We start from the raw sequence: 24721 nt of genomic DNA, 5'->3' as shown, positions 1-24721 counted from the left end.
AATTTTAAGTCACATTGCAGCCAGCCTTTAGTGTATTCTGCATTGGTTAACTCTCAAACTGACATGTTCATTTTCTGGCTTGTCAGCTTAAAGAGATGTATATTGTAGATTTCAGAAGAGTGCAATAAAATAGCGAATTTTGGAAAAAAAAAACCAAAACACAAAAACCAAAACCACAAGGAGGAAGAAGAAAAGAAGATTGAGGAGAATAAATGATTGTTGCATACAAATACATAAGCAATTTTTATTAAAAAAAAGAATCAAATACTGCTATCACTAAGGATAGTACCAAAAATTATGAGCTTACAGTGAATCGGGAAGAATGTGAATTTGCTACTAGAACAAGTATACAATTAGAATAAGTTGTTGATGGAGAATTTGGAAATATTCTTAGGGAATATGCTCTGTGCTAAGTTTGACATACATCAGGAATAATTTAGGAGTTATTTAATTGGTCTTAATACAGTACATAATTATAAGAACTCTTGCAAAACTAAATATTCCATGATTCTCTGAATGTGATGGTGATGTCATGTATTATCTTCAGTGTTTTCAGGTAGATAATACAGCTATAATAATACAGAAAGACGAAAATGGTTTCTTCTGCTCACTGTATCCTGTGGGAAAACTGTCTTTGGTATTTTTACGGTACATTATAGAATATAGCTTAGCACTTTCTGTGCTGAACTGTAGTAACTAAAAAGCATTGTTTCTGTAGTAAATAATGGCAACCAGAGATAAATCAAATCTGACATGTACTATGCCACTGGGCTGTTGCTGCCAGTGAAAAAAAAAAAATGTCAGCATTTAGAACAGAAAATCAAATACACATAAAAGTATCTTATGTGCCACAAAACGTTGATGACAAAATCCAGGACTTGATTCAAAAGGAAATCCTTCTTAATCGTATGTTAAATGTAAAGCACATGTTGATTAAGGCCAGTGCTTAAACCTAAGCCTATGCTTGAGGATAGAGAGAAATTTTATCTGGTGCTTACATGAACTGGGACTCGGATACTTATTCTTAAGAACTTAAATGCTTTTTCTTTCTTTTTTTTCAGAGGATCAGCTAAGTTCAGGTAGAATATAAAACTCAGAGCACTCAATAGCACCAGAGAAACATTATTTCAGTGATTGTCATGATGTGTCAACATTTGTATCAGGTAGCTCACTTGTCATATGAAAATATTTGCCAAGACATGTTCCAAACATCAAAAACATTTGTATTTTCTGATCTTGAAATGAAACTGATAGAAGTGGCAATATGTGTCAGTCAGAAATTTGGTCAATAAACTTTTTTCCAAAAGAGTGATAATCTGTTTAAGTTGTTGATACAGAATCCAACACTATGTTCAGATTTGAGAAGCGGCAGTTTTGTACTGAAGCGCAAAGGACAAAGCTCTTTCCCCCCTTTCCCGGAGTAGGTAACGCTATTAGTCATGTTCGCTACATTCTGGGCAGTGCAGTGTCCACCACTCTCAAATTTTGGCTTGGCTGGAAATCACTGATTCTTGAACTGATTTAAACAAACGGAGACATGGAAATGTAGGCACTGAATGCAAGACAAAAGGAAAGGACAATATATGTGGATAAATTGTTTTATACATATATTTTGGCATAATCATCTTTGTTCCAGAAGTAAAGATATATTCTCAAAGGAAGGAAAGATTTTAATGGTCTGTGGGGTTTGTTTATTTAGCTAAAAGCAAGTCTGTTTCCAGAAAAGATTCAGTGCAACAATTACAAACTTTTGCATTTTGGCCTACTTTATTTATTCACAGCCTGAAGACCTAATGCTCAATTTTTTTTTTTTAATCTCACATGAAATCTGGGTATTTCTACCCATCAGTCCAAATGCTGTTCATTTATTTTAGAAACAATATTTATAGTTTGGGTTTTGCAGATGCCAGAAAGAACGTTTCAATGGTACTGAATTCCCTATCTTTATTAGGGACAAATTCTGCCTCGGTGCACCTCACATGTTCACGTGCGGGAGCTTCTCCTGCCTTCCCGACCTTGTCACATGCCAGAAATGGCCAGGCAGAATGTAGTCCCATTCTTACCTAACCTCCTTGGTGGCCTTCAGGAGTCTTCATCCATACACGTAAGCACAGAAACAGTGGCCACCAGAGCATACTGACTCACTCACTTTAGGGGAGAACTGGCCTTTTATTTTTTTTTTTTTTTTTTAAGTACAAGAGGAAGTATGTTCCATGTTCCTTTTTTAAAACTATTTGATATAATACAGAGTAACCAAAACCACATTCATTGTGTAACACAGGCATCTGGACCGCAAGCTATGTTGTCCAAGTGTGCTCTACAGAGTACATAGATTTGAAGCACAAAATCTTTTAACTAAAGTCTTGAAAGAAAAGAAAAAAAGTTCCCCTTTAGCTAATTAGTGAGGAAAAGATATACGAGAAAAATATTTTCATATTTGTGTACCAAAGTTTATCAGACTGGATAAGAAAAATCTCTTTTTATAATACCATTAGTGGAATTTTCATAAAATATTATTAGCAATGCTTTAAAAACCTTCTTCAAGTAACGGTTAATTAAAAAAAAAAGACTTTATGGATTGCAAAAGATACTGAATTGACACCTGCAATGACTGGACTACTTTTTTATCCACAGAACATGGGTGGCAGCAGAGTAATCCCCATCCTACATCCCCCAGCCCCAGCCGTGGGTCTCACCCCTTACCTGGATGCACCACTACAAAGGGTGAGGGAGCTATGGCAGTTTACTGCGTATTCCCATTCACTTGTTGACCTCTTTCCAAAAATATAGTTGCTGCTAACGGAACTAGAGCTCCAGGCTAACTGAAGCAGCCAGGTTATTTCATACAGAATACCTTCTACCACAACGTAAATCCTGGTCTCTATTCAGTTGGGCCGAGTTAAAACAAGAATGCTGAGTTTGCAGTCTGTCGGTTGTCACCAGAATTATCCATTCCTGGCTCTGTCAAAGCTAACGGGACTTAGTGGAGGGCAATATTTCATCTGCTACAGTTAACATATAGACCGTAAAGCAAGCCATACAAATACAAAAAGAGTTAAAATTAATAACGCAAATTTAAAACCAACTTTGCCATAATGTTTATGAAGTAATTAACTCCTTTTTAGATTATCGTTCACTACAAGTGAAAGGCATTCGCTGTAAAGCCCGGGTTATTTCTGAGCGGAATGCAGGAGATGACAGCCTCCCGTAATCTCTGTATCCGCTGCAGGGTTGCGCGGCGACCACCTGCTCTGCTTAAACGTGGCATGGCAAGGCACACGATTTTTACAGGCGACCCCCAAGAAAAAAACATAATGCATTGAGTGCTTGCATAGCAGCCCGTATCTGAAAACCCATATAAGGCCAAATTTTACTCATATATTGTGCTAACTTAGAGAATTTGGATCTGGAATAGCAAGATGACAGTTTACGTACTGGCCTTTTCCCCCTGTTCTCCTGTTGCAGAGCTTGCTTTGATTTAAAAGAGAGGTTTTTAGGTTCAAGTGCCTTCTTTCTCTGAAGTGAAGGGGTCTCAGCAATATTTCTGTAACAGCAGCAGCCTGCCTGGCATTTGATATTCTTTGGAGATTTTATTATCTAGGGGTTCACTTGGATCTTTAGTCTGTTGGCACTTGGGGGAACTCAGCCGTCATTCGGTTACAGCAGATATAATGCTGTGGGAGTTTATGGAGCTCTTAAATATAGTATAGAGTGAAAGGGAAAATAGTTATAAAAAGTATAGGATTTGCTTTGGTTGCCAGCTGTGGAGGGAAGCAGTGGGCCTCCTCTCCGTCCCGGTTAGATTAGCTAGCAACATGAAGCAGGAGAAAATTTTGATTTAGAGAGTTTGAAGGTCTTCCAAGTACAGGCAATCCCTGCTAGGGCTTGCCAAAAGAGGAAATGTATATGGCTGTATTCGTGGCTGTAAAGTAGTAGTCTGACATCAAGTTTGGATGAAATAGGATGATTCACAACAGGGTGAAAGGAAGATTTATTAGAGAGACTTATAAAAGAAGAGTATTTTCTGTTCATTTCTGATTCATAAGCTAGGAATAATCATTGCATACTTTATTTTCTCTTTTCTGTTTCTCCTGTTAGTGTTTTTCATTCCTTTTTCTGTTCATCTACCGCTGATGTCTTTACATGTCTTCTCTCATCAGTCTACACAGAACTAGCTTGCTGTGAGTGGGAGGCTTACTAATGTGTACTGAGGAACAAATGAATCTTAATAGATTTTCGCTGGGTTTTATTGCAATTCCATATAAATTTTATGCATTGAGTGCTCTTACTGTAACCCTCAAAATCTTTGTTAAGATTTTTTGGGGAAGGATCAAAGTCGGTACAGCACGAAGCGTGTACCCTAAGAATTTTAATTGGAATACTTGTGATTCTTCAATCATCTTGTTCACCTCAAACACTATTAGTATATATGTACAAATAGTATAATTACCTTAGCAGAATTATGAAACTACTTGCTATTATTAAAAATCTCTAACCAGACCCTGTACTCACACACACTTGAAGCTTCCCTATGCACTAGTTTGAGAGTTCGGAACAGGAGATAAAATAGGGATGAAAGAGAGAGCTGTGATCTCAGAGGAGATATTAGGCACCAGAAATTATGGTGTTCTTGTTCCAGCTCTTACACTGACTCTGATACTTCCATTTCTATAGCACTTGCCATCTCTGGATCTCAAAGTGGATTATAAAGAATAGTGATTTAAACCTTCCTGCACCTCTAGGAGATAGGTAAGCAATATTATTCCCATTTTACAGATGGAGAAATTGTGATACAGAGAGGCTTGGTGTTTCTTATTAAAGCTTCTTTATGAACACACATGCATGCACACACACAGAGCCAGAAACAGATGTCAGAGCTTCCATTGCCCTCTCTTTTAAGCTGAGTCCATCCTCCTTTCCATTTAACCTCTCTGATTTATATTCCCCATCTGTAAAAAGACGGAAACTGGTATAGACGTGGAGAGATTTGCTTGCACATAAATTTATGCGCAAATACAGAAAAAAAAAAAAACAAACATGGAGGACAAAAGTTGCCTTTGAAATCCAATGCATTTTATGTGTTGGCAGAGGATATATTAGGCTTTGGGATGAGGATTTTTGTAGGTGGGGACAGTCACAGGTGTTCTGCACGTTAATGTCTAATATTTAGTTACCGCTACAAAATGGCCCGATTGTTTTGTAATATATTAACTGAAGTTTAAAAGTTAAAAAAATGCACTAATTTATACAGCGAAAGACTAGACACAGCCAGTAACTCAGTCTCTGTATTATCTTCTGAAACAATATCGTAACCAGACTTTGCTGTGCGCCTCAAGTGCCACATGAACACCGCCAGGGCACTGTGTCAGACGGGAGCAGAAGGACAGCAGAGCTGCATGAAAGCAGCAATTGCCCTGGCTGCACAGCTGGAGGGTTTTATCCCATGAAAGTCCTACTGTGCCTGTGCTGCAGCATGAATTCCTCAATGGCAGACGGCAATCTAGGCTACGGCACTTACATATTTACAAGAGAACTGCAATTATTCGCCAACTTCTGGAAAAAAAAGTTTTGAAGATCAAATATAAGTCTTGCTATCATTATTAATGATATTGGAACGATTTTTTTGCAGTATTTAAAGAAGATCTTTTAAAAGATGTCTAGAAATTTGATTGGTCTGATCATATACACTGCCTCAAAACATCATGAAGATTCTGATCTCATTCATCTTAACTACAATGTAAAAAAAAAATCTAGCAGAAGCTTTTAAAAATCCTTTCTAATTCTGCTATTAATTTGCTACAGAAGCAAAACATCCAAACCATAATATATTAGATGTTTTAATGTTAATGTTAATAACACATCTGGCAATTGTCTCTGTGTTGAACAGATAGCATATAAATAAATGTTTTTTACATTTCTCTGCATGCATCCTACGGCATAGGCAGGCTAGATTAGAGGAACGTACCATACCCATGTTAACATTTTCCTGTAAGTAACCTAACTTCCCTGTGATACAGAAGATACATTTCGTATGTCTACTAGCAAATATATGCAGTGAAGAAGTATGGCTAATGTATATATTTATGTTAAATGGAACGGAGACTGGATGTGTTTGTGTGTCAGCATGCAAGCATCAACATGTATATAATGGATGGCTTGATTCAAAGATTCATTCTAAAGTTAAGATTCTTTTTTGGTTTAGTTGTAACACGTCAGGCACAGAAATATACTGGATTTCAGGTAGGGATTCAGTTGATTTGGAGCTAAGGTAAAACCTGATTTTGTCATTATAAGATTTAATACACGATAATGATGACGATAATAAAAATAATAATCATAATAATACTTCAGCAAGTGAGTTCCTCGTCTCAACTTCATGTGTGACTGAGATTAGAATTTAACCCAGGGCCTTTCTGAATGCTAGTACAAATCATTTGTTACCTTTGCTCCCAATTACAGTTGAAATAGCCAGTGTCTTGAGGAAATATAACTACCACAGCTGGTGGATTAGGATATGGGTTTGCTAATGCATTGACCTGCTTCATCTGCGTAACATGAGTTAATTTCCAGCCTGACAGTAAATGCTGAAATTCGAATTGTAGCACTAACGCACCATTTTTTCATCTCTGTCAAACCAGACTAAAGGGTCATTTGGTGATGAGGATAATGGTTCACTTTGAAAGAGAAGGAAAACCGGCTTCTGAATCTTGGGGAGATTCTAGATCTTGCTTCAAATAACATGCTGAACTAGGAAAAAATAGGCTTGGAAATTCCTGTAATATTGAACGTGCAAGTCTGACTCTTTGCTTTGTTCTTACCCTGATTCTGTATAGGCACATTGGAATACTTGCCATGGCTTGTTAGACAGAATAATAAAAAGGCATGTGAAGTTTGGTTTTTGGGCTATCAAGCCTCAAAAAGACTTTTCTCCAGAAAGTGAATCACCATTAAACTGTTTGCTACAATGGGAATTTTAAGCGACAGTTTGTGACAAGTTTTGCTTGTTTCTCTTCACTCTAAGAAATACTAAACCTAAGAGCTGTTGGAGACCGATTATTTTTTTTTTTCTCTCAGAAGTGTCTTTCTTTCTTTCCCGCAGCACGGAAAAGGATATGCTAGTCACTTCTACAGGACTTACCTGAAGCAGCATGATTTGCACAAAAGTCGACCAACAAAAAGCATCAACTTTCAACTTCATTATCTTGGCCATCCAGTTCTGTGTAACTGAAGGATTTGTGTGCTGTTGGAGACATCATGGCCAACAATAGGACCTAATTGCTCTCAGCAGGCCTGAGAAATGAGTTGAAATGTGTAGAACTGTAGAAACTTCAGAGGCAACTGATCTTGCCTCTCTGATCAGTGTGTGCCTGTTTACAGCACTATATATCTTTCTCTCTCCAAAATGTCACTGAGCCCTTTAGATGTTTATATTCACCACAAGAAGCCAATCGTACAGATAAAAGAAATGTGCATTATAAATGCAATATCACTGTTTTAAACTTGACTGTTTTATATTATTTTTGTGTGATCAAGTGTTCCCCAAACTATTCCAACTTTACAAGAGAGATTGTGATCATGTTCTTTTCACCTGTGGGTCATTAAAAATGTTGTTAATCTGAAGACCCACAAAATTATCAAAGACATTCTGTAGTTTATACACCGTGTTGCAAAGTGTTTACTGTACTATTTCAAAGCTTCTAAATAAATATAAAATATATATATATTATATTATATATAATTTTCCGAAAAACGTGGTACAACTTAGTTGATTTTTAAATGGATTCATACAGTCTACACCATACGCTAAAGTGAGAAGGTAATTCAGGGTTCCTAAACTATCCTTGCTAAAAACAAAAATAAAATAAACCTTTAATAGTACTTCCCCAATATTGGTATTTTGGTCAATCCTGTTTTTCTTGTTAAAAAAAAAAAAAAGCTGTAAGCAACAACATTTTGTCTAAAAGTTGTAATGAATTTTCAATGCCAAAGATGCAGCTGTCAATATTACCAGAATGAGCGCTATGTACTATCAGAGGTATAAATCACTCTCCATTATTCTGATTATATTTCTATGGTTTTTAATTTGGAATCACAAAAATCTTTTATAAGGCTCTATAAACTCACCTGTATATGTTGTTAAAAAGAACACTGGGTGTCTGTACATTTTGCAATGTAAGATATAATGTAAGTGAAGTTAAGTATTTTAAGAAAATCATCCCAAACTCATAAGTACGCATACATACAAACATACCTACACACACACACACACACATCTCCCTTTGACATAGTTTTGTGAAACTATACAAATATATTGCCTAAAAATATTTCTCTTGTGGCTAGGAATAGTTGTTGATAGAATTCAAATTACCAAGGCAAAGTATATGCCAAACTATTGACTCTTTTATCACCAAGGAGATTTGAAATTAGGAACATGGCACATTGTCAGCTGACCCCTCTCCCACTGGAGTAAAAAAGGGGTCGGCTACCATCTTTCTTGGGAAAAGGATTAAGCCCTTGCATATAATCTTTATGTTCTGTAATAATTCTGTGGTCTGAAATGGTATCTTAGAGAGTTTCTTTTCTATGAAATATTGAAAAAGGTAAACTTTCAAAGGTAAAGTTTAAAATTACTTTCATGTCCATGGAGTTTAAGTACCATTTACTAAATGTAAAAATCTAGTAAAATGGTTTTTTCTTTTTTTTTCTTTTTGTATTGTGTTTTTTTCCCCACTGTTATCTTAATATGTCAAATATTGAAAACAAATGAGAGCCCACTGTGTTATCAACCATTGCCTAGCCAAATTTAAACAAATTCCTAGCAATGATTCAATATGAAGTAAGAGAAGAGAAAACCTCTCTGATTGCAGTGAAATTTGGATGACATCGTTACATAGAAATTCTGATATCCTCACCAATGCTGCCACAGGATGAATGTGTGAAGCTGAATTTAGCCACTGCTATATCATAACAGAGTTTGGGTTTCTTCCTTTTGTTATTTTTTTTGTTTGTTTGTTTGCTTATAATGACAGTTTCTATTAGCTAGAGGTATATAAATCACCGGTATGGAAGCCATCCTGCTATGGATCCAACCAAGACTCCTGATGAATTTGTGAGAGCTCTTTGTGCAAACAGCTACTAGACCGGGCCCTGAAATTCTCAATTTCATACTCCGAACAAAAAAAATATGCTTGTTAAACACGTTTAATCTGTATGTCTAGCACATTTGTATAACTACAGAATATTTTGTGGGATCCTTTTTAAAATGTATATATTATACAAAACACAATCAAAAAAAAAAAGCACCAACAATAGCTATTGATTTGAGCAAACACAGGAGTGAAACGTTTCTCTAGCTGTAGGTAGCGGGACTTTTAGTCACCTACATGCTTTGTTAATTTTATGAAGAAAAGCAATGGAATTTGTGACAAATATTTAATTTAAAGGAGTAGTTTAAATTCTTCTTTCTGCTTCTAAAGCAAGAAAGTCCTTGCCCTTCTTAGAACTGGGTTTTTTTTGTTATTTCCAAGTATCTCTTTAATATTAGATATATACCATAAATTAAGGTTGTTTTCAGTCTTTGGGAGGAAAAGGAAATGTTTTCTCTTTCTATTTCATGGACAGTTGAATGTTTTTATTTAATGAAACTGCCTTCACATTTTGCATGACATTTTTTCTGAAAAACTTAACCTTATCATACCCTGTCATTCATTTCCAGAGCAGAACTCTTTCCATGAACAGCGTATGTGATACACAGAGCCATTTATTTTCTTTTTTTTTATAATAATTTTAAAATATTTTTAAAATTTTTTAAATGTCTACATTTTTAAAATAATGTGGACATTGGTCCATGTATGCACAGAAATCCTTCTGAGTTCATTGGGAGAGTCCCAGAGGGAATCATGATAGGACGCAGAACTGCTGAGGAGAAGGAAGTTTTTTAAGTACTACAGCCTGGGCTCCCAAGATATTTAAAGACGTAGCTTTTGCCGATTTCCCTAGCTCACTGTGAATCTCAGTATGATGACATTCGATGGCACAAGCTTTAGGACACATTAAAAAAGAGTACATAGCTGCCGTGTCCCAGGAGAAGTGCTGAGAAGCATATTTGGCAGTACAGAGGCTTCATTTCTCCCATCTCTTTGTTTTAGTGGGGAAGATGCCTGTTGCATCCAGCCAACTCCCATTGAAATTGGCTTGTTCAGCATCTCCCATATATATTTCATCATGCTACTAGGTGCCTATCTGCAGTGATAGGTATGTAAATGCCTTTAAACATTAGCTTTTGTATTTGCCTCTTCCTTTAAGCGTGTGATGCAAAAGTCTAAGGACGCTGCTTTGCATATTGGACACAAAAGTAAACCGAAGTAGTCAGAAAATGTTTAAATTGGATATTAAGGGGAAATAGCTATACCCATAAGCTGGGATAGGGAAGGTTCTGAAATCTCCTTCATTAAATGTTTTCAAAAATAGCTCAAAAAATACCTGTCAGGGATGATATAAGTGTACTTAAACTTGCCTCAGAGAAAAAGCATGGACGAGCCTCTCGGTCCTGTTGTTCTATAATGTTCCTAGTAGGGCACGCTAAGCTTTGGAGGACGTGATCTGCACGCAGCTGTAGGGATAAGAATGTTTTATCCTTCAGTTAGGTATCAGAAGCAATATTTAACGTTTAAATTTACAATTTATGAGCATAATAGAACAAGCTGTCTGTGTGAAGAACTACCTTTGGTGTAAATTAGAGTTCAGCACAGAAAACAGGATCTTATAAAGGATAACAAAATGGAAGCAGATCTGTAAATCTTCTTTTTTTTTTTTTTTAAATTCCTGATTTAGATATGTAGCAATGGATTTCTAAGCAGCTTGCCTATTCAGTTTCTTCAAAACCAGACTTTAGTTTCTTCCAGATGGATTCTTCCAAAACTTAGAAATACTAAAATACTTCACTACTTGAAATAAAATGCCAATTATTTAATGCAAGTTTTTACTAAGCTGCCTACTAAGAGAAAGAAAAAAAGAAAAGAGGTATTTCCATTAATATATTCTCAGCTGATTTGAACAAGGTGTAGTAATTTTTCATCAGTGTTGTCGCAAAATTAAGTGGAATGACAATGCACAGATAAATACAATTTGTAAAGATTATGCTTCCTGCATTATAGTCACTATGTATGTGTGTGGGGAGATATGTGTGTGTGTATATAATTATAGTTGAAAATCTGGTAAATTGCCACTGGATTTTTTTCTTACAGGGGTACGCTCCCCTCAGTAAATGCAAACAGAAGGGTAGAAACACATTGATGATACTACAAAGTTAGACTTGTTCCTTAGTATAGAATGAAGTTTTGCATTCAAGATTTGAATCCAGCCCCTTCTTCATGCGTTATACCCCAACCAAGCACACATTTCAGTATTTGACTTTCCAAATTTTACCTGCTCATAGTAGGCTTGTTTGGGTTTTTCTTTCTTTTTTTTAAGTACTATCATTCCTCAGGGTAAAGGGTGGATAACTAGATAGTCTTCCTAGGCTGATAAATTGTCATTGCAATTTTGCAAGGCTGTTAAATATTTGTACATCTTATACGGAGAAAGCTGATCATATCCTGCCGTTGTTCCATGTTCAGGTCTCAAGTTATATGGCATTGGGAGTTTTGAATTAAAATCTATACAAAGGTGTAGGGGGCAAAATAAACATCATTGGTAGACATTTAGTTATTGCAATTTGATTGCAAAACATTGGCATCAGATGTCTATAAAGAATAGAAAGTTGTTTATTCTATTGGAAGTAATGTAAAAGACAGCTAGTAAGGCTTTATTATAATATTATGCTATGAGAAATTCTGAAACTGTGAGTTAAATCCATTGCACTGACCCCTACAATCAGAGCTCAGATTCTTCCTGAAGAGCTCCTTCATTTTATTTTGTCTCTAATCTGCTAATCTGTCTTGGTATGAAATGGCTACATATATATAAACAAATACACACATCCATTAAAATCCATTGTTGACCATCTGTGGTTTTGTAGATATCCTCATATGTAAGAAATGAGCAAGAACTAACTTGGACAGCTTTCTTGAATTGAAATTGTTTTTGAATTTGAATTTGTTAATAAAGTTCATGATATTGACAGACATCAGGAAAAATGAAATCTATGTGGCTGTAGTCCTCCAGAAGGCAAATGCTTCATTTCGGAAGCATTCTGTCAAAACTATATACATGTGAGTGGTGGAAATCTTGCTGAGTCAAGATGAAACCTACTGTGCTAAAGCTTTCCTCTTTGCTGTGTCAGCACTGATTGTGTTCTCTGGACGTTAACCGCTTTAGTCAATCAGAAGATATCCAAAACGGCAAAGAGGATTGAGATAATGTTCACCATTCTTACTGAAGAGAGCCGAAGGCAAATAGGTGAATATATACTAAAATATTTATGTATATTATACAATATGGAAAATTCAGCTAAGCCAAACAGTCAATGAAACTGTGCTTCCAAATACAGGCACTTCAAAGATTAAAGTTCAGCTGATGCTCAACTTAAAAGCTTATTTTGGGCAACTCATCTTTGAGTTACTCTAGCAGCGAAGAGTAATGTGTTGTGTAAGAACGCCTTATGACAACATGATAAAGGCAATGTAACCAAACCAACCTTAAGTTTTAGAAGTCTTGGATCCAAACATTCAGGTTGCAAAACTGAACTGTATTTTATATGCATCAGAGCCTAATTCCATTAAAGGCAATGGCCCAAGCCACAGTGATTTGAAGGAGAGCAAAAGGAAGTCTTCATTTCTTTATGCACGTGCATTTTTAAGCAAGAGCAACCTACAATAAAATTATTTGACACCAGAAAAAAGGAAACTTCACTAGCTCTGCTTTTAACAGGGTGCTCAATCACGTTTGGAAAACTGGAAATGGCTATGTGTCAGTTTAAATCAAATACGTTTCTGGTAATTTTATCTCAAAGCAAAATAACCCAAGTTAAATGATATCACTGTTCAGATTTTCTAAGAAGACAAAGACAGAAATGCAGTCCTGAAAAGAGAGCTTTGTGTTTTAACTATGCAGAAGGGCAGAGAATTAAAAATTCATTGGAGCAGAGTATTCTCACGCTGCCATAGCTGGTGGTTGAACATGTGAGCAATGCCAGCAAAGAAAATTCCAATCTCAACAATGAATGTTTCAGGAAGTTTTGCTTTGGAAGGTAGCAAACAGATCCTTAGCACATTATCTCCTTTCAGACCGAGTCTGAAAGATGTTTCCTGTCATCTTTTTCTGGTCTAACTTTCACTTGGAGTATAAAAGCTGTCCTCTGAAGGGTTTGCATGTTCACCTCTGTGTGTGGGGGGGTAATCCCCATTTGATGGGAATAAAAGAGAAAAAAAAGACCTTGATGAAGTATGATGTCGAAATTACCTAGCAATTCCATCCCTATCACTACAGCTTTTCTAGACAGGTATCAGAATACTTTGGGGCAGAAAGTCTATGGGATGCTGACAGAAGAGCAGTGGTGTGGCACTGTTCCTCTGCAAAGAAGAAAAAGAGAGAGAAAGAGAGAGAACACTCTGCTTTTCCTAGGCTCGCAGATGACATTAATTGGTACTTAAATAGTGCTTTGTTCAGGAACATAAATATCACGAAAGAGAAAAATTTCACCACGAGAGCAATATATTTGTGGTGGCTTATGCTATCTGCAAAAAAATGATGAATGCAAGCAAACATTCTCCTGCTCAACCCCCTGAAGATGAGGCTAAATGGTGCCCTTGGAGCTCATGGCCATTCAGCTTTTGTAAGAGGCTTGGTTTGATTTATATTCTGACTGTCAACAAAGAAAGAGAAGAGAGACAGAGTGCTGGAAGTAAAACATAGTTAATTAATATAACCTAGGGAGAAAACGCACTATACCTTGTAATGATATCATTAAATCTCACTGAGCTTCTGGAAATGATCTGTTAAAAATTAAACAAACAAACCCCCCAAAATAAAAAATAAATCCATGCCTTGACACTCCAAGTACACATTTAAATTAGAACACTCCCAGCTGAGTTCAAAAATAATGGCATGTGAAGTGGCATATTCTTTCTTACCCCTATTTCCAGGGGACGGTGGGGGACAGCCCTGGCACCCAACATCTCCCTGGGGACAGGGCTGGGCTGATGCTGAGATGGGCATTTGGTTCATGGGTGGGGGTCAGGATTAAGCCCAGCACAGGGAACCGGGGTCAGATGCGGCCTGGGACAGATGGTCTGGGGGGGGAACCATGGCCATGGCCACCCCATTGCACATCAGGGAGCCTTGGATGGGGCCACCTTGGTTGCGCTGGTGCTGAGCCAGCCCCAAGCCTCCAAAATCACACCCCCAGGATGGTAACTCACCCTATTGTGAAAACTTAACAATTCACAAACTTCCTTCCCAGATATATTACTGTATTCTGCTTCAAATACTACTTTTTAATGGATGTTACTTCATTGTGCTTTTCATCACTTATGTCAACTGTTTTTTGAGGGTTCCTGGCATTATGTGTAGTTAAGTAATAGACCTACCAGCCTAACTTTTAAATTATACCTTTATAGTTATAGGTGGTGTTCAATTAGTCCTTATCATATACAAACTAATATTAAGGTTTCTGGGTTTAATTTTGCTACTTTCATTCCTGTTGTCACTTCCTGTGTGACAACACAGGAATTAATTTCCTTTTATTACTACTGAAATAAAATTTTGTTTTATTTAGTAAATCTGATCCAAGAAGCATCACTTATCCAGAAAAAAAACCCAGGCAAAAGCAGGTAGTTTACCCTTTTTCTTTGCTATATAAATAATTTCCAGGCCTCCAATGTTCAGGAATAAGGACAAGAAATGCAGGAACAGAAAATATTTGAAGTCTGCACGATGTTTTAGTGGACAGGGGAAATTCTTTCCTGTTTCCACTGTATCTGGAGTAAACTGGAAGCCACCATTTGTATGCAAACTTGTCAGATGTTTAATTCTTCATTTGCAGAGTGAAATCTACAACATCACTGAACGTGTTGCTAATATTTACAGATCTGAAGCTTCAGGAAAAAATAAAGCCAAAAATGTGTTTTACTCATCCAAAAGATAACCTTGAGCACTGGAAAATCTATGCATAGCTGGAAATTGAAAAAAACCATTTATTTCAAAGTTAGATTTCTATTAACTGCTGTTCTGTGCAGTTTATATCCTTTATTAATAAGCAAAATATACTCCAGTGTTACGACAGACACCTGGATGACTATCCTTATTTTACTGAAGCATAATTGAGAAATTTCCTAATACAGTTTATTGCAGAGGTGGGAATAGAACCTAGTTCCTAAATCAAAATAATAAGAAAGAAACCACCACAAGAACAGTGATTATAATATAAAATAATGTAAAACCACATGGGTGCTACAATACTGAGATCTCCCCACATGCAGGTTAATGAGCTAACTAGTAGTCTAGAGAGCAATATGTAATTTGGTGCCCTTGGTCTCTCTGTCAAAAGAATATATAATTATTCTTTGCAAAATGGGACAGCTTCAAAGAGAAAGATGAAGAGCTCTTCATCTTTCCACTCAGAGCCTAAATCCTTTTGGATTTGATGATTCGGGAGGGTTGGGAAAAGAAAATTTGATCTAGATCCCATCATATAAAAGAACCATTTGTTCTCAGCAGCCAACATCATGGGCAAACAGTATGATCAGTATGGTATGAAAAGGGCCTCTATCTGCTTTTCTTTCTTGGATAGTGCTCTGTTCAATACATGTCTTCCCAGAACATCTGAAAATAGGATCCTATTTTGTTAAGATGTTTGTTAAGATGTTAAAGACTAAATAAGATTTCCAGAGCAGATGGTATGACTTCTGGAATATTTTTTCAGGATGTGAGAAATCTGTATTCGGTTCTTTCCATCTCAGATAATTTCTGCATCCATATCCAGCTTAGAAGAGTTTCTAAACAGCAAGTTGGAGTATTATCTCCTGTTTTGCTGTTCCAGCCTACAAAAGCACTTAAACATCTCTTGGTGCAGGAACTAGGCACATGTGCCACCTTCTACAGTTAATCACTGACTAAATATAGACTAATTTGCTTGCTCCCCAGTGACTATTTAGTATTATATGAAAAATTTTGCTCAATAAGTATTTGTAGATGGCACACAGAGAGACAGTAGGCATTTTACAGGGCCATTAGAGAGCTTGCCCTCTTGCCAAAGGGAAAGATCAAGAGAGCAAACCACACCTGACACGTTAGTCACATAGATGAATGTATTATCAGAAAATACTCAGACAAAATGGTGGTAAGGGCAGTCTAAAAATCTTACACGAACAGAATGCATTACCAGGAAGGATTTACCTGCTATTTACCTGGCAGATGTTGAAAAGTTCAGAGATTCTGGACAGCTGCATAAATTTTCAGAAGGTAATTCTTTCCTATGTCATCCTGTTTATGAGAATAGAACTACTGTACTGATTAAGTTGGGAAACAATAGTTCTTCACTGTTTAACTGGAATAAGTGCCCGCACACTAGTATCATAAACTAGAAAGAAACAGAGAAAAAAAAAAGTAAGAATGGCTTACGGAATTGTATAAAAAGAGAATTTTCCCACCCTTCTGAATCCCTTGGACTATTTTGATGGCCTCAGACATCCTGGTGCTGCATCTTCCCCTCACTGGGCCCGATGCTGACCTCCACCCGTGGGCCAATGTTCCAGCCCTTCCTTGGCCCAGCCCCGTCCCCAGGGAGGTGCTGGATGCCCAGGGCTGGGACTGTCCTCAGACACTCGCTGCCTGCCCTGCTCCTGGCTGGGGCGGTGGGATGAGCCCTGACAGCCCCAGGGAGCCCCCAGTTCCGGGGGAGCCCCCAGGCCCTCATCAACCTGATACTGGGGTGTCATCGTTCCCAATTCTCCTCCCTTGCTGCAGGATCAACACTTTGAATGCCATTACCGAACCTGTTCTTACAGACTGTACTAACGCCAGGCACAACACGCCTCCATTGTAAAAGAGAGATTCCAAAGAGGATGGAAAGAGGAATATTTCATTTTGAGATGGAGTTTTGATAACTTTGTTTCCTTGATGTAATGCTACTGTAAAATACTAAGAGTATTTAGGTTGCAGAATAATAGCTGTTTCAAATAAACCAAACAAGAATGTTTCCTGTGCAGATGTTGTCACCAATGTTATTTAAGGGCCTTGTTTTATCTTCTTGGTCTTGGTTTGCTCTCTCAAAGAAAAACCTTGCACCTATAACAGTTCTGTCTCACTCTCTTTCCCCAATCTCCTCCCCTTCCAAGACACTTAAATTGGCCTGACAGTACCTTGAACAAGTAAGATGAGAGAAACTGTAGGAGACATATGAAAATAGATTCATTTGAAGAATTTTGTACACTTGTTGGTGTGCAGGTAAAATCCTACTTCAATTCCAGTTTAGTCTAAATAAACCAAGGAGAATAAAGGCAGGTTCTTAGCCTAGTGTGTGATTTGTGTAATTCCAGTCTACTGCAGGTGAACACCTTGCCCTGCCAGGTCCGTTGTAAAGAAGGTAAACTGACCCATTAATCAAAATACCAAACATCTATGTAGAACTACAATTTTATAGTTGAATGAATATACATAAATAATCAATGAATGCAAACTGAATTAAAAAGTGAGATACGGAGTTGTCCCTCTAAAAGTCACAGCACAGAAGTCACAACTTAGAGGAGAAGAAATGAGATAATATAAAAGGGTATCTGAATTAATCACTCTGTGCTCCTGATATAAGCAGATTATACCAGAAGTTCGTTGATTTTTCAGCAGCCATCCAAACTATATTGCCAGAAGTTAAGATCTCTCCCTGCTTCCATCCTATTCCCAGGATTTGTGTTCCCCTAGAAGAAGAAAGAAGAGGGCAACAGAGACCGTTCTGTCTCGCTGCTGGTGAGAATACCTCTCTGGACTGATCCTGTATTTTAACACCCTGTTGTATCCCCCCCTGCATTTTTACTCAACAAACAGAATTAAATTGGGAGAAAATGGCTTGCTTAGAAGATCAAAATCTCAGGCGGCTTTGAACCCTTAAATAATATGGAAGATCACAAGAAGCCCATTCAAGTTAGAAGAATCTGTTCATCACCTTGAATTATATCAGTACCATCCTTCTCTTTATTGCCCTTAGAGTGTGCGGAGCCAAAGACAAAATGGCATAACAAATGACACTCTGTGGCCTGCTGATTTCTGGCTGCCATTTGTACATTAAATCACCAGCAGCTGCCATGATCAGAAAGAGCAGTAGTCAGTGTTGGAGGGGATAAACATACACAGACAAAAATGAGGGCTGGATTCCTCAGGGGAAGAAAGCAAATCGAAATAGAAATGGAGTGGTATAGACAACACAGGTGGGGGAACGAATAACTCACAGTGTTGTAAAAGGAACATGGGGCAAGAGATTTATGAGCATCACTTGCATGTCTCAGCACTCCTGTCTGAATTTGTATTGTGCATTGCCTCTCAAAAAGTGAATGGAAAATGCTTTTAAATGTCAGGCATTTTTATTAGGATTGTTTACGTGTGCTTATGTCATGCAATAGTCACTACAATGAGCAAAAGTTTGGACGTTCAGAAGGTTACAGCCAACTCTCATATTTCGGGGATAACACCATCTGTTTCTCAGCACAGTGAGCTCACTTCATTTGGCCTTCACCGTGGAGCCACTTTTTGGTTACCTTTCTTGGGATGAGCTGGGGAGCAGGCCATTCCTATGGAACGACCACTTGGTCTGTACTCAAGCTGAAAAGTGGTTCCTTCACAACTTACAACCAAAAAGAGATTAATTTTTGAATGCATTTTTTAATCTAAAAATACTTCATGTCTCCCAAGACTGATTTTAAAAATTTCTGAGCAACAGAGCGCCTCTTTAGGTCAAAGGGTGCCAGGTATACTCAATGTTTTTCAAAAGTAAGCTAGTACATTAAAAAAGAGTCCGACTTCCTTTCTCCCACAAGTATGCATGTGGTATTTCCATCATCTTTATTTCAATGTTAAGCTTTCTTTGTTCAACAAACACAAGACACATTTACAAATGTCTGCTGGGAAGGCACTGTGAATATTTTTTCCTCCCTTAGCTGCATATTTATGCAATCCATGCTGAGCACTGTTTTGCAGGTAGGAACTTATGCATGAAACAGTGTTGAATTCCTCTTGTTTGTAGATTGGGTACCTTTCAACTGTTTTGAGTCTCACCTGCTACATCTGTTAGCACTTCACTGGAAAGCGTCTTTCCTTGATGGCCTGTCACTCTTCAAGAAAAATCCTTCCCTTTTGTTCCTAATCTCTGCACAGCATTGCTTTCTCTTTGTTAGATGGATCACTTCTCCAGAATTCACAATCTTTAATAAACACATCATCGACAAAATGCTTTCATCTATTCTTTAGATTTTGTAACATCTCTAGAAAGGATTTTGCTCCTTCTACGTGTTTTGCATAAACTTGTCAGCAAATCTGTTTACCTCACTCTGAGAGAACTAAAGTTTTTACTTTTTAAAAAAATCTTTGTTCTTCTCCCAGCTCAGTAACTATTCATCAGATGGCTTGCACTCTTTGACAGTGTTTTTTTAACCACTCGCCGTGACAATTGAAGAGATCATACACAAGCCCAGTGCCCAGATATCCCACTGGTTTCAGTATAAAAGAAAAATCTAAGACCCATATTTTGATTATATGTAAAATACCTGCAGCAGAGTCTTGAATTTTTAAGATTCAGTTTTAGCATGGGTTACAAATAGACACCATCCAATGTCCCCATGCAAATATACTTGATATTCTGTATTATACATAAAAAAGTTACCTGCAAGTATCATAAAAATTCTGCTTCGTATTGTCTGTGATTTGCTGATTAATGAAATCCATGCAATGTATCAGTACAGGGACAAAATTCTTATTCATACTTGGGTGTGGACATCATATTTTTATCTATCAGTACTAGTAAAACAATAGCACATAGGAGACCCGTTTGTAGGCAGAGCTGCTTGTACTAGTGAATGCACAAACACGCTAATAAAAGATGCCTTCACTACACTGATCTTACAGTTTAATTATTAAAGGCAACAGCAGGATTTAGACAGAGGACCACAAGGGAAAATACCCAACAATGAGAAGTGGGAACCTAATCTATACAGTACTGAAATTCAGTGGTACTTCATAAAAGATGTGTAGGAAAGATGTCCTGCTGGCAGAGGATGAGCAGGGATGAAAAAAGTGGAAGATTAGAGCTTTTCTCCACAGAAGTGTTAAGCCCGGAATTTCAGTACTTGTGTAAAACCAGAGATCTGTCGGGGGATTCGCAGCATTCAGAACTAATGAAGACAAAATGCTGAAGGTAAGGTGTGGCTGACCTTTTGGAAATTCACAAGTTTGAATTGTCGTTGCTTGTCATAGCCCAGATCCATCCCATCCAAGTTTAGACACCGACATTAGGTGACCTCATTAGGATACAGCAGTAAGGTGCTAAATAATACAGGGAAAGAGATGAGATTAGCAGGGGAAGTTGAAATTGAAGCAGCACTGAAATGACTGCTGCTGCTGCTTACCTGGCCAAGAGGGAGCTAAAGATAACTATGCTCCAAAATTTGATGCTTCATTTAAGTGTCAAAACTTCAATATAATAAACTCAATCTTAGGAGCTCTACCTTAAGTCCCAAGGCAGAGAGTCCTCTTCAGAAGCTGTACATTGACCTGAGAAAGCTGTATTTTTTAAAATCTGGACTAAACTGAGTAATTGTGTCCATACACATTGTTTAGAAATTGGTGCCAAAGTTGGAGCCCTTACCTGGGAAGTGGTGTGCCCATGGTCTCCCCTGTCCACATCCCTGGCTGGTTCCCTTCACACCACTGAGGTGCACGCAGGGCACGCGAGGTGAGGATGACTGCACGCTGGCCTGTTTTGGAGATCAGTGAAGCACATTTAATCACTCTTTTCTCATGAGACACACCATCTAATACATGTCTCAGATACTAAGTAGGCAGCCAGTGCTACTTGACACTATAATCTGTTGTGGGGCCATTAACAATGAAGATGAAGCTTTTTTACTAGTATTAAATTTTATATTTTTTTTTTACATTTTAATTACTGCTAACCGTTATTTTAAAATAGAAGATAGCAGCGAAAGTTTTAAATCAACAAGAGAAACTCAAATAGTTCCTGCAGTTCATTACTAGCTTGGAAGAAAACAGAGCAGTGATTATTTCCCTAATTGTCCTTAAAGTCATTATTACATATGCAAGTACAATTTGGTACTCTCCAGAGTCTTTCCCTCATTACACTGTGTGATTCACTAAATTACACGATTGTGATTAGTGCGGCAATCGGTGTCCAAGTGGTATCAGGCAACTACTGGGCTGCTTTTGCGGAGGTCAATTTAATTACATTGTGCATGACAGAAACCAGGCCAACTGAGTATTGCCTTTGCCACCAGCAATTGACACCTGAGCGTTAATGAGCTGGTAATTAAGAGTTGGCACAGACAGGCACATTTTAGTGTTTGGGACTGGGATTACCATATGCTTCAATGCCTCTATGCTAAAAGCCTGAAGTTATCCATTTTCTAAAATACAGAGGATTTTAAAATAAAGGCAAATTATGGCATTTGCAAATAACAAGCAAGAAAACACTTTTCATCAGGACTGAATGCTGCCTCTCATGAACTTCTGAGAAATCCTCTCTTTCTACTTGTAATCTTTTTGACAGCATTTTATTTTTTGTAATACATGTTTACCAATACATGCTCGCACTGGAATTGCCTATAATCAAAGGGATGTTTTAAAGTTTGTTTAAAAGTAAACAACTGTTGTTATTAATTTCACTACTGTAGTTTGGCCTAGAAAATTTAATCAGAGCTGAACCTGTATTGAAAAATCTTTCTTACAATTTAGAAATCAATGCAATATCTTTCTCAAAGAAGAGAAAAAACAAAGTGGGTAAACATTAACAGACATGCATTTCATTAATACAGAATAAATATAAACAGAAATGCTATAAATACAGAAATGTTAGTTGTACATTTCTTGGGTTTTTTACTGATTTCCTTAAGCTGTTCCAGTATCTTTGAGGGTCCGGACTACTGTCATCTACTATTATTAAAATGAAATCTTGTGTTCCAGCTTCTTCACAATATAGCTTTATAGAAAAGGCATATATCTCTGCATTTCTAAATATCCAGGATGCAAATTCTCTAATCTTTGGTATCATTGATAATATTGGTTTTAACTTTTTGTGAGGCTTTTCTCAGCCAAACGATGATTACTAGGCTCTTTCTAGAAAAACAGAAAGGCGTGGGTTTGCCTGCAGCGTGTCACCTAGGGAGGGTGAAACGGCTGGCTGCTTTTGCGGTAGGCGGTGGGAGAGGTAAGAAGCAGCTCTGCTGGAGTTGCTTTCCCAGTGCCTTTATGCTCCTTTGAAAACAGCCTCTACATACTGTCTAAATTTATGAAGAAGAAAGAAGCTGATGAAGGAGACTGAGTTTAAGGAGAACTGAAAAGTGACTGGCATGAAGGACGACAAGTCGGGGGGCAGGTGGGGAAGCAGACTGGAAAATTAGAGAAGGAAAAGCTATACGACAGGGAAACCACCTCTGAAACATAATGCCAGAAACATAAACCCCAGAAACATAATTCCTACACAAACATAATCCCAGGAAAACTAGAAAGAGGGAGAAGGAGAAGCTGTGTGGTAGGGAAACCATGTCTGAAACATAATCCCGGAAAATCAGTATTACCAGCAGTCATGATTATGTTGCAAATATTCCAATTTAATTTATTTATAATGTTGCTCAAGTCCTGTGACTATATGCAGCTCAACTTTAAATGTAAAAAAAATATGTATTTCTGACTGTGAGAGAGAGATTTTAAACCAAGTGTGTAAAGCGAGTAAGGTAAATTAAAAACACTCCAATGACTTTTAGCATTTTTATGAGTTTCATGAGGTTAACTCTACATGTTCAGTGTAAGGAATGTTACAAATGAATCGATTTCTGTGACACAGCATGCCTAGCACTCGTGGCTATAATTCCTGTATCTCAATTTTGTTATATAATAGGGTGGGAGATACGATACAGTCCAACCCAAACAACGTTACACAATTCATCATCATGGTGAAATGTTTTTGGGGTGAATACTGCTTGATGGATGTACTGATTTAAAAATCCTCTTTCATACAGAATCATGGAATGGTTCGGGTTAGAAGGGACCTTAAAGACCATCATGATGTCTCAAGCAAGTAGTGTTGCTACAGACCCCTCTTTCCTCAACTGGCCCCCAGCAAGAAGGGTGCTTAAGCTCTGGGAGGCTCCTTCAGAGCTCACTTCAACAAACCCACCTTGCAGGTCAACATGGGATCCGACACACACCCCAGCCGGCAGCAAACTTTGATGCTGTGGTCCCCCCGTAGCAGCTACATTCTTTTAATGTATGCAGACTGATTTGGTGCAGTGCCTTAGACAATTTTCTGGTGGCTTTACGAATCCAGAGACTGTTCACATCAGATGAAAAATGTATTAACTTTACTGAATCTTAGTTGTGGGATTTACTCCTAATTTTCTTCTTTTGAGGAGTTTGCTTTTTTCTGCTGAACCCTCCATAGGACATACAGCCTTTTATATGCAGATTGCTATAATTATGCTTTGAAATAGCTTTGAATTCCCAGTGGCTTAAACGAGAACATGAAAGGGCAAACGTTACGTTGAGCTGAAGGATATGAAAGTGGCGCGTACACCCGTCTAAAATGAGATATAGGGACGAACAGCTCTTTACACAGCGATGTCAGTTCTTGACAGGTTATTGAAGGATCTTTGCAGCCACAGAGGCTGTCTTGGGCAGCACAGAAACGCTGCCTAGGGATAGCTTATCAGCTTACATTTTTATTTTTTAATACCAGAAGGTGAGTAGGTGCTAAGCGAGGCGGGAGAAGCTGACCGCCAGGAAAGCTGTAATCCTCCCCACTGCAGGCTGGCCCAGGCCCCAGGCCTGGGCTGCAGGGGGCAGCCAGGCCGCCCCAGCCATCATGGCTATTGTATTATTTTATATAATATAAAAATCTTATATTTTTAATACCCCCACAGTCCAGCGGGGAGGCTGCAGCCCAGGATGCCCCTTACGCCAGGCCTTGGGGCCGCCCTCACTGAGGCCAGAGAGGGTGCGAGGCTGAGGGCCTCTCCTGTGGGTAGGAGACGCGGGAAGCATGAAGCTGCCCACCACCTTCTGGCTTTATCTACTTATTTATCGTAGAATCAAGGAATGGTTTAAGTTGGATGGCACCTTAAAAGATCATCTAATTTCAAGCCCCCTGCCATGGGCAGGGACACCTCCCACTAGACCAGGCTGCTCAAAGCCCCATCCAGCCCGGCCTTGGACACCTCCAGGGATGGGGCAGCCACAGCTTCTCTGGGCAACCTGTGCCAGTGCCTCACCACCCTCACAGGAAAGAATTTCTTCCTGATATCTAATCTAAATCTACCCTCTTTCAGTTTAAAACCACTACCCCTTGTCCTACTGCTACACTGCCTGATAAAGAGTCCCTACCCATCTTTTCTGTAGCCCCTTTTAAGTACTGGAAGGGGCTATAAGGTCTCCCCGGAGCCTTCTCTTCCCCAGGCTGAACAACCCCAGCTCTCTCAGCCTGTCTTCATAGCAGAGGCGCTCCAGCCCTCTCATCATCTTCATGGCCCTCCTCTGGACTTGCTCCAACAGGTCCATGTCTTTCTTATGT

General features: G+C 38.2%; 1 protein-coding gene across 11 annotated transcripts in view; it reads left to right on the top strand.

Annotated features, from left to right (window-relative positions):
* The window catches only part of PCDH10 (protocadherin 10), a 195911-nt gene that overhangs the window by 26527 nt on the left and 144663 nt on the right, over positions 1–24721 (top strand). For 2 of the 11 annotated variants that reach the window (XM_074589008.1, XM_074589004.1), the window contains exons 5-7: positions 2635–2724; positions 4675–4749; positions 7100–12006. The exons of 4 other annotated variants lie outside the window; for them this stretch is intronic. In XM_074589008.1, coding sequence (XP_074445109.1) covers positions 2635–2724; positions 4675–4709 — 125 coding nt within the window. In that variant the 3' untranslated portion in view covers positions 4710–4749; positions 7100–12006. Of the gene's footprint in view, positions 1–2634; positions 2725–4674; positions 4750–5945; positions 7039–7099; positions 12007–24721 lie in introns of those variants that run through there. 5 more of the 11 variants (XM_074589011.1, XM_074589010.1, XM_074589006.1 and 2 more) reach the window with 4 other exon arrangements.

The sequence above is a fragment of the Larus michahellis genome, chromosome 5 (genome assembly GCF_964199755.1).
Source record: "Larus michahellis chromosome 5, bLarMic1.1, whole genome shotgun sequence".
Lineage (NCBI taxonomy): Eukaryota > Metazoa > Chordata > Aves > Charadriiformes > Laridae > Larus > Larus michahellis.
The sequence above is the reverse complement of the archived record's forward strand: the minus strand, read 5'-3'. Positions and strand labels throughout refer to the sequence as shown.